This window comes from Puntigrus tetrazona, chromosome 8 (assembly GCF_018831695.1).
Source record: "Puntigrus tetrazona isolate hp1 chromosome 8, ASM1883169v1, whole genome shotgun sequence".
Lineage (NCBI taxonomy): Eukaryota > Metazoa > Chordata > Actinopteri > Cypriniformes > Cyprinidae > Puntigrus > Puntigrus tetrazona.
The window spans coordinates 15,984,010-15,995,064 of record NC_056706.1 but is presented as its reverse complement, the minus strand read 5'-3'; the positions used below and the strand labels follow the sequence as shown (position 1 = coordinate 15,995,064).

At 42.1% G+C, this 11,055-nt stretch overlaps 1 protein-coding gene across 10 annotated transcripts in view; it reads left to right on the top strand.

Annotated features, from left to right (window-relative positions):
* Window positions 1-2,806: 2,806 nt before the first annotated feature.
* LOC122351126 (pre-B-cell leukemia transcription factor 3-like) overlaps window positions 2,807-11,055 on the top strand; it is a 24,759-nt gene continuing 16,510 nt past the window's right edge. For 5 of the 10 annotated variants that reach the window (XM_043248022.1, XM_043248023.1, XM_043248017.1 and 2 more), the window contains exons 1-2: window positions 2,807-4,302; window positions 4,978-5,057. In XM_043248022.1, the coding sequence (XP_043103957.1) occupies window positions 4,106-4,302; window positions 4,978-5,057 (277 nt within the window). In that variant the 5' untranslated portion in view covers window positions 2,807-4,105. The remainder of the gene's footprint in view (window positions 4,303-4,977; window positions 5,058-11,055) is intronic. The other 5 variants (XM_043248024.1, XM_043248018.1, XM_043248016.1 and 2 more) reach the window with 1 other exon arrangement.

Sequence of the window (11,055 nt, the reverse complement as noted above, 5' to 3'; positions counted from 1 at the left end):
GTGTTTATGTCATTATGTAAGCATGGCATCATGACCACAATAAGCTGAAGTGTCTTTTTTTTTCCCCTCCCACCAAAAGATTTGCTGTCATACTTGGGGAAAATGAATTATGTTGACATATGGCTGAAAACAATGGTGGAAAGGCATGCAACGTAAGGCAATGAAGAATCATGCGGTGTTGTGGAGGAGAGGATCTGGAGCTGTTCCTTTGAGCCCTCTATGACAGGTATACAGAGCCACCTGACAGCACAGTATTTCAGTGATAAATGCAGTGGGTCTGGGACTTCCATTCACTAAACTCAGGAGTGTGCTGGGCTGATACTTCAAGGTCAAGTGAATATGAAAGAGCCGAACCACACAGCTTGCTAAAAAGAACGAGGGAGAGGAGCGCCCCTTGTCTGCTTCCTAACTTCGACGACTTCTAAATGTTATGTCGCTTAAACTCGCGCGACGTGCTTATAAACACAGATGTTGCGTCGCGGCGTCGTTTCGCCATTTTTAAACAAAATCGTAATCCGTCAGCCGCACGTGCTACGTTTGGTCTAGTTCATTTACACACCGATAATAAAAATGACAAGGACTATATAAATGAAGGCGAAACTCACGCGCACATGCGCTCAGTCGCAGCCAAAACAATTGAATTACAGGGCTTGTGGCATGTTGTCTTACTCTGTGATATGTGTGAAATGGTTAATTAAAGGTGAGCTCATTATTCTTGCTCAGGATCCAGTAACTGTGTTAACATGATCCATGACTAATATATCACCCACTTATTGCACCCGAAGAATTTAATCAATTGCTCTGAACACCAATTCATACACAAGAGTTGAAGTAAATATGCCACTATAAATTCTACTGTTTGATCTGTATTGTTCGGCGAGGATTGATGTGTAAATCAAAAGCCGACGTTAGTGTATTAAATATGGTGCTTATATCCACCTATTAAAGGACAGCATCATGTCGTAGTGTATTTAGGACCATATAGCCGATATGGTCAGTTACTAAATATCACATTAAACGAAGATGCATGTCAGATATTTCTGTATTTATCTGTTCAAAACGTAATCCGCCAATAAAATTCTAAATATACTAAGCATAAGCTAAAAACGCATAAGCGTGTGTTTTGGGGACCTGTAGGTCTATGCGATGTCTCCAGTGAGATAACAATGTCTGCGTTGCATTCCTCAAGTTTTTTTTTTGCAAAGTCCACAGGTAGTTTGAGAAAAGATTTAAAACACTTGCCACCTGGAACAGATTTTTAACATAGATGAAAGACTTGTGCGGATGTCATATATCAAAGCGAACAGTAGAAACTGCTGAATCGGACCGATTCGGTCACTTAACGTTTATTAGAATAATCACAAAAACAAAGAGCAGGCGTAAAATTTTTTTTTTTTGTTTTAACTTCTTATTTAACAGGTGAAAATGTTCTCGATCCGCGTTTATTGATTACTCTACATCGTCGAAACCATGTTTACAAATAACTCTCTGTGATCAAAATAAATGCTAGAAATTGAACATCACGACGCTCTCGAAGCTCCAGGCGTGCTGACAGATCCTTCAGTGCTTTTCGCATTGTTTATCCTCAACCGGTTTATCCCAGAGGAAGTTTTGATTTTCTGCATATCTGATTATTCGCTCTTTAATTAGCCTGTGTTAATTTCCCGTGTTGAGTGTGTCAGTGATGGAGGCAGTCCACAGAGCCTTCAGTCGGTTCATGCACTATGGAACGGGACTTTCTGGTGCCAGCTTTCGCAAATTCTCAGCGTAGCATCACATGTTGGTGCCTTCGGAAGGGTGTCTGATTGACTTTCTTACTGTGCAAAAATTAACAGCTCTGTTTCCTCAGTATGTGTCTCTGATTCTTGGTAATTAGTCCCATCACATCAGTGGCTGTCATGTCACAAGTGCAACCCTGCCGAAATGCATTACCTCAGTTATGGCACCAGAGGATTTCATGAATATTAACCTGCAGGTACACGCCGCGTCTCGGGTCAAAGTGCAGCTTTTTTTCTTTTCACTAAAAAAAGAAAATCGGTTCATCTGTGCCAACTGATAAATATCGCTTTACGTAGATGAAATGAAAAAGTAAATAACTGTACCCGTCAATGCAGTGTGTAAGCAATAGAAAATGAAAAAAGCTGAAGTTTCACTTTTTTTTAATAGAATGAACCAGGCCATAGCGCTTTTAGTAAAACATAGCCTACACGTAATCAAACAATAAAAATATGTACGGAGGAGTTAGCACGCATGTTTCCGTTGTAATGGTTTGGTCAGTGATGAGCTCTTGTTTACCTCAGCGCAAGAACAAAATCCAACAAAAACGGGTGTGTGGCTTTAACAAAAGACGCGTTTTTAATCGCAACAACGCCAGCCTACGTGAAATGTGTTGATTTGGAATCGGAAATACAGTGGTTTGGCGGGAAAACCACAGTGGGTTTAGCAAAGCGTATGTAAGAAGCGAGGCAACCGGAGGAAGGCGCAGATACGTTTCAGTGTGTCTCTTTGCTTCAAGCCCACCGAGCAGTCTGCTACCATAGCAACTGCCGAGGAGCGCTGCGCAGCGCCGCCTGCTTTTGCAGTAGATGTCACCCTTGGCAACGGCCAATCAGAAGTTGATATCTCTCTGTACAACCGTAGCAAAGGTACTGAGCTCCGAAGGCGGGCGTTCTTGCTCAGCGGGACCCGGCGGTTGGTCCGTGGGGCCGTCGCTCAACAGCGCGCTCTTCGTTGATTGGTCCGCGGCATCTATTTCCAATATTATAAACATGTCCTCTGCTTTCCTGCCCCTGCGAGCACGGCTTGTTGGAGGCGACCGTACTACGGTGTAAGGAAGCGAGGGGGCCCGTGCAATTCATTATTAGTTTGAATCAGACAATATAAAACTCCGACCTTTTGTTTGTTTTATTGGGAATGGTTATAATGTAACGGCATCTCAATGCACTGGCGCGCTTTTAAATGAGGCACGCGTAAAGTGGAGACTTAAACGCTGTTGATTTGATGTTCTGGTCTCATCATTATCATCACCAGCAGTATCATTAGTAGCTAACTGGCATTTTGTTTTCGGGGGCTTCGGCGAGAAGTGACAAGAATCTAAGACCCCTCCTCTGCAGGGCGGAGCGTGCATTTTGATGTCGATTTTGTATCTTTTTTTCTTCTCTGACACGTCCGCACTGAGTGAATGGCATTGGCACATTGTCAATCGCTCACTACCGCTGCCATCAAACAACATAAAGCACACACAGCCCGCGCGCTCGACTCATAAATTTCCGCCAGCAGATATTTTTGCGCATCGCTTTATGGCGCGTGATTAATTTTTTCGCCAGTTTTTCTATTTTCCCTACTGAAAGTGAGAAAACTTTTTTTATACGTTTTTATATTTTTCCTACAATCTTTATAGCTCTGGTCGCCGGTGCTGATGGTTTAATTTATTTCACTCGGCTTCTTTTATTTTCTTATATTTTATTTTTGGGAGAATCTTTTCGGAGGCAATATTTATTTTTATTTTTCCTGCCTGTTGTTCACGCTAAACGCGCTTGTTTTTAATTGCATAATCGTTAATTTTGATTAATTGTTACTTTCCATCAGAGGCATGGGATGTTTTGCTTGCAACTCTTTGTAATACCACGGATTTGTCCAAGTTTTCCAGAAGTGCACAAGGCGAAATTATCCTAAGAAGACCGCGAATAAGAATTCCAGACATCTGCAAAGGACCCCGGCTCTTCAAAGAAAAAAGACAAATTGGCATGAAGATTCGGACAGGATTGAACGGGCAACCGCTGTCACCTGAACGCTGAAGTTTACTTAAATAATAGGCACGAAAAAGCATCGCTAATTTTTCTCCGATGGACATTCATACAGGAGGATCAAAGACGATTTAAACCTTTTCCATAAAGTGATTCCTGGGACATCAATTCCACTATATTTCACCCAGCGATTTATCGTATTTGCTGCGTTGCTTCGCGGTCAATATTTTGCGCACGATAGCGACCCGTTAACCACCGCACATGAAATAATCAAGTTGTTTTTGCATGTGCATTATCCGACTTTATTTCACCCATCTCAGTGACTGAGCACGAGCGCATCGATTGTGTTGCGGCGGACTATGGACGAGCAAGCCCGGATCATGCAGGCTCTCGGCGGTGTCAGCCTGGCCGGTCACTCGGTGCAGGGAGGCATGGCTCTGCCGCCTCCACATGGACACGACGGAACCGATGGGGATGGAAGAAAACAAGACATCGGTGACATTCTGCATCAGATCATGACCATCACCGACCAAAGCCTGGACGAGGCGCAAGCAAAGTTGGTGCATTTTTATTTTATTGTAAACCTTGATATCGTCTCGTTCGTACTCACGCTTTGCCGTTTTATTTGTAAAATAGCTCGCAGTGCTTGCGTTCACGTGTTACGAGAGATAACTTTATTTTACAGCACCGTGCACTCGTTGAAACTCTTGCCCCGACTCGTATATTTCACTAATGTTAATTCAGCAATGCCTTTATAGTCTCGCTCGCGTCTGAATTCCAGGTGGCAAAGCGGGTTAAAATGAAAATGTCTCAAGTTTGGGCTATCGTAGTCACTTTTCACCGAACTTGTGGCTGATATTTAATAAACCAGCCTCTGAGAATGATAAACAGGTAAAGTAGCCTGCTCAACGCATGTGGGCATCTCATTAAAAGTTTCTATATCACACTTTCCTGCTTCCAAACTTAAGAAGGCCTCGATGCTTTTACAGCCCTTAGCGTCTCCAAAACTTTTTTTGTTTGTTTGTTTGCAACAAAACAGAAACGCTGGATACGATTTTTGCCTTGTTTTGAACTTCTGCGATGTGTGTAAAGCCAGTATGCTTTTATCACCTTTTTTCTTTTTAAGGTTAAAATTTAAACCCGAGACTTGATGCCTTATGAAAGTTTTTAATGCGACAGAATTATGAGTTTTAAGTGACTATATATCAATCTCGTCTCTTGCTCCCAAATGGCACAGGAAACATGGGCTCAACTGTCACAGAATGAAGCCAGCCCTCTTCAGTGTCCTCTGCGAGATCAAAGAGAAAACAGGTAAGATAATGCATACCGAACAAAAAGGGCAAAATTACGCACAGACATGTCAAGAAGAGAAAAAAACAACAACAATACAGTGCCACTAATCCGTCAGACACCGCCATCTTTACTGGTGTTTCTTTTTTTTTATTATTTGGTCGTCAGCGGAGCCCAGTTGTACCCAGCCAAATCCAGCATCCCCATTCTTGTTTCTGAGAATGAACACTAATAATTGGATTTCTGAGAATAAGTGTGAAATATGCACGCTTGCCCCCCCCCCCNGAGAGAGGCGCCCCGGCGGTTCCCTTGTTTACAGCGCGCTGTTCTCACGCCATCCGTTTAATCTTTCGAGTCCCGCACTCGGCGGGTTTGTTGGGCGATCGCGCGTCCTTTTCGCGTTCGTCGCCGAGGGTGCGTTTCGCGCGGGGGTTTGTGTTGTGTGCATCGGGGTTGTTTTGTTTAATTGTACCGCTGCGAGCCCGGCGAGCGGTTTACCCGTGTTCGTGGTTCGGAGCGCGGTCCAATTCCTGCGCTCCTCTGCCTAATTATGCGACCAATTTACTGGATAATTATTGGCAGTATCGGCGGTCCTGCGGTTAATTATTGCCCCCATTTTATTATGAAAGGCGCCAGCGCTGTGAAGGTTACATCGTTCTCCGACACGTGCAAAGACGCTTGGCGTTAGTGTCCTTGTTGTTGTGTAAAAGCGAACTTGTTATGATCAGGAATGATCTGTATGCCATATATTATCACTTTGATGCGAGCCTAACTTGTAAAAATATTTAGATCACATTAGTAGACTACACGGTGGCAAATATTTAAATCCTAATAATATTATTATAATGATTTATGCAGTTTATACTCAACATTATATGTTTGATCTGGATTTCTTTGTTAGCAGTTAAATGCACAATGGTCAAAAAGTGCAAGTTGTCACTTTTGCACCACTTAAAAATCAAAGCTGCAATTAAGCTTGATTTAAATAGTTAGTTATCATTATTATAATTTTATTTTACAGCGCATGACTTAACTGACCATGCACTCACGAAGACCCAAGTGCTAATAATGGCTTGTAAATTTTTACATTGACCCTGAATGGCAGGGTTACTTTATTCATCACCACCCCCAATTTAGGGACTTTTTTTTTTATAAATTAATTTTTGTGACGGAGGCACGCACGTTCACGATTTTGCAAAACGTTTACTTTCCTGTGGCTGGTGCGTGACGTCGCTTTGCTGTAATTATAAGTGTGTCGTGGAAATGGAGAAAAACATTTCCGAGTGCACGTGAACGTCTATAGCAAACAGAAATGTCCTCTTTCCACTTTTTGTAAACTCAAGCCCCTCTGAAACAGTCTATCGCGCGCGCACTGTAAACGAAGTCCAATGACAGATACAACATCAATTCAGCACGTGCGTTACCAAGGCTATACCGCCTGCCCCAATGACACGGAACATTAGCATATGTCACTGTCTCACAAAAGACGGGTTTTTTTTTTCTTTGAGGGAGAAATCAGCGCCCGTTGAAAGAGAATCAGTTCAGTACGTCCAGTGGCTTAGTGGATGTAATTTAATGTGCAGTTTTTCCTTTATGCTGCGACGGTTAACAAACGCGCGTGATGTGCGCAAAGGCGCGCGCGTTCTGCGATCATGCAGGGCGCAGGTATAAAGAGAGAATGACCACATAACCAGATATGCAGAATCCAGAGAGACCCTAAGATAAGGGGCATTTACCAGGAATGTTCAGTATGTATTTCTGGATAATGCGGAAGGAGAATAGCAGAGCGAAACCTGTAAGGTGAGCCCAAAAATACAATGGCAAAACGCACTGCATTTGACTGGTAGCTGTGTCTGGTAACTTTTGTCTTTACCTTTTTTAGCATAAGAAAATTAAAACTTATTTAAAGCATGTTGAAACAGGCATGTTTTTCAATGCTATTTTTAAATAAACTTTATCACCTGTATGAATTATTATTTTTTTTTAAATAGGTTCACAAATGACACATTTAATTTTTGAAAATGAAAGAGATGCTCATTTCAAATACAAGAGGTTAAATTTAGTTTTTGAACAAAGATGAACACAGCAATGAAATGGCATTCGGATATGGGTTCGTGTGTTTATCGTGTCTCTGTGTGGTTGTATAGGCAGAATAATGCTTTGCCAGATATGTGGCCTTTGTGTGGCTTATAAGCAGAAGCGACTGGAGGAAGATCATAAAACTTAATGAACTTCTCGGCCGTTGGAGGTCTCGACTGCGGGAGGGCAAGGCCCTGATCCACCGGCCGGTCTGCTCGAGCTGTTCTTTATGCCTGTCCGGTAATGGAGAGAATGAGAAAAAAAGATTCCTAAATGTTGTTGCTGTATCTTGACAGCTTAAAGCGGCTACTGTTGTGTCTCAAGAAAAGATGAACGGTTGCAAGACTTAATTTTTTTTTTTACATTTACATCTTGTGATCTGGTTTGAGGTGTTTTTTTAAATTGTATTTAAATCTATTAAATTTAATATTTACTTAAATTTCAGTACTCGTGTATAACTTGTTTGCTTAGGAGTGAATCTAGTGAATGTAGTTAATATAGTGTGCTCGTGCAGTACTTTTTCCAAAGTCTGTTCTTGTGTTCTAACAATTATCCATTATTTGCTTAAATGTATGCACATCAATAGCATTATTTATGAGGAAATGTTCCTTTTAATGCTACATCGTACACGTATTTTGATTACTTTAAACCCATTTCCAGCTGTTGACTGCGCTTCCATGTGCACCTATCATGTTACGTTTAATACAGCTATGTCCCTTATTACATTATAGCTCTAATTAAATATGCATAAAGAGTAGAGTCCCTAAGTATGCTAATTATTTAAATGAGCTTGTTTACTAGCTCAGTTGCTGTAATCTCGGTTAATCCCTTTGACGCTGCCTGTTTGAATGGTTTCTTTTTTCCCCTCGTCTTAACGCATCCGGACTAATTTCCTAACAAGCTTCATTCTGCTAATTTGTTTATTAACTCACAAGTGAACACAAGCATGATATTTTCCTGTTCCGTACACGCGTGTCCGCTTTTTATCGCTATTTGAATATCACATAACATCGCAAAAGCAGATTTGTTTTTTTTAATTGTCAGATGATAGTGTAGCAGTGCCGGGGCTTAAATTTTACCTGCAATAGCTTGCGGTTTTGAGTGATGAGGGAAGCTGTCGCTTTCTTCTTCTTCTTCTTTTTTTTTTTCTCCACAGGCTCGTTGAAGGACATTGTCTCATCAGAGTGATAAGAGAGACTTCCTCTGATAAGCGTGCTACTGCTGCTGCTCCTTGTTGTTTTTTAGCCAAACACATCTTATGGAGGCTTTTTTTTCCCTCCTTTACAGCACCGCACACACACACACCTAGAGAACACCTAGCGTCAGAGCAGTATGTACATTTTGCTTATCGTATTCAACAGATGTGTAAGAAACGAGCGCTTGTGGGGTTGTTGCCAAGGTTTGGTGCTTTGGAAAAAAAAAAAAAAGAATGAAAAAAATGAAATGAAAAACTACTGCGTGATCAAGTTTCTGAAAGTTTTGTGTGTGCACATTTAGGGCAGCCTCTGCGACTTGTTGTGTGACTTACAACTGCTGTGGGCAGTGTTATGTTTGTCTTATTTTTTTATTAGACATTAAAGAAAATGACAAAACTTCAGAATTGCATCACGACTGAAATTTAATAGCTATTATTATTATTATTATTATTATTATTTAAAATTGAATCGTCTTCCTCATTTAGCTTAGTGTGTGTTATATTGATATTGTACCGTTTGTGCCATGCAGTCACTGCTAAATGTATCTGTCTTTATACAATAAGAGAAAATGCTAACAACTGCCATTGCTGATATATGAATAAGTTCCAATCGGAGCGATTTCTTGGCCTTGTATTTGTGAATCGAAGCAGAGAACAGAGCTTTGAAAAGATGAAACATTCATTGTTGCTTTTGGATCTGATGCAAAGGGGGCTTAAAGGCGAAAAAGGGTAAATCAAACCTGAAGTGTTTGTACTGTAACTATGTAAACAGTGAGAAGGAAAAGCTGTGTATGTACATCTGTTTGTAGAGCGAGCGTACAGAGATGATGTGTGTGACTGTTCGGGATGCATGAGTGTGTTAAGAGTGTGTACCTTCGCCTCGACTGTGAGAATGTCAAGGATGTGCGCGTTTAGGCCCCCGAAAACGCCTGATCTTAACTTCTTTTTTGCTCGTTGCGACGGTCGTGAATGACAACCGTCGTGTTGACGAGTACAAAAAACGCGCAGAGTTAATTGTCAGATTAACCGCAGATTACCGCGAATTCAAAGTCTTGTCGGCCTGATAGGTTTGAGTTGTTTTTGGGATCCCCGGGGCACTGCGGAGAATCAGCATGAAAAAAAATTCTTTCTCTTTTTCAAAGAGTGGCTGGGCTAGATGATGTGAGGGAGAGAAGGGTGGGTGGAGGAGGAGAGGAGAGAGATACATACATGGCGGATAAATGGATAGAAGCGTTTTGCAATGCAAAGCTGTCTGTAGTGTTGGGGAGCTTTCTTGGCACTCCACTAACTGCTACTGGAGGCCCTGAGTAGATTTCCCCATTGCTAATGCCCTAGAAGTATTAATTCACTTTGATATGCTAATTAGAGGGCATTATGCAAGAAATGAGATTAAGTGGCAGCGTGAAGTCATTTGCCTGTCAGTAAATTGAGTGTTTTTAGCAGGAGGGGTTTGTTTTTTTTCTTCCCTTCGACTTTTTCTCGCTTTTGCATTTAAATGAATCAAATGAAGGGAATGTGGCAGAATGCTTGAAAATCATTTTTTTGTTAGCAGATGCTGTTTTTTTTTCTTTTTTGCTTTCTCGGTCTCTCCCCCTCTCCGTTTTTTCCCTTTTTTTCTTCAGGTATCTGTTTTTCGAGGGAAGTTTGTGGTCTTTGTCAGGTGGCTATTTTTTCGCGTTTTTTTTCCGCACGATGATTTAAAATGCACGTATTTTACGATGTCACCCGCTTCTGCTCCTGCTCCTGCTAGCGTTCGATTTGGAGGCGCAATTAACCGAGCAGTTTATTTTAGTTTAATTTCTGTGGAGCCCAGGATGTGTCTGATCCTGGCTACGGTTACAGCGATGGAGAAATCCCAGCAGGAAGGGTGAAAGAAGCCTTAACGTGTTGAGAATAAACTTGTCTGGTTTGTTTCGAAAAGGAATACAGGAGTGCAGCGGCGAATTGAGGAAGACCTCTGCTGGGTTGACTGTGTGCTAATCAGACGGCGTGTGTGTGTGTGTGTGTGTGTGTGTGTGNNNGAGCAGGGGCTGGCGGCAGCAGTGGCAGATGCAGCGGGAGCAGCGAGGAATAACAAAGGTGAAAGATTACCTCCATATGGCATTTCTGACCAGGAAAGAGAGAAAGAAGGGAGGGGGAGGTTAGGTGCGCTCCGAAGCAACACTCCTTTCTGAAGTGAGGTTTAATCAATACAGAGAGATTACAGAAAACTATTACAGGGCCAAAATCATAGGCTCCTCTTTCTCTCTCGGTTTCTCTCCTCTTCCCTTGTTTGCTGCCTCGGCGGCGGCTGCCTGCCTATTGACTTGTTGTTTTTCTGACCTTTGACTCATCAAGTTCAGAAACGGGAGGTCTGGAGGAGAGACTGCAGGAAGCCGGCAGTGTGGCCCCCGCTGTGCCGTTCCCCTCACGCGCACACACACACACACACACACGTACGCTGTTTTTCAGCCGTGTGTTGTTATTTGTGCATCCGCGGCGAGACCCTTCTTTGTGCACTCTGAACCGGCTGAATTAATTTGTAGGCACCGTCGTAATTAACCACATGCAAGGCCGGCTAAAAGCATTACCTTGAAAAAATGGAATGCAAGGATTTCGAGAGTAAGCGTTTCTTAAACCCTCGGGGACCATTCATTTTGAGGCGCCCCGACAAAGCGGTAATGAGCCAACTAAATCTACCCTGAAGTTAATTTGACATCTGCTGGGTTATTGTTGTTATTACTTGAATTGTCATTGTTATTTATA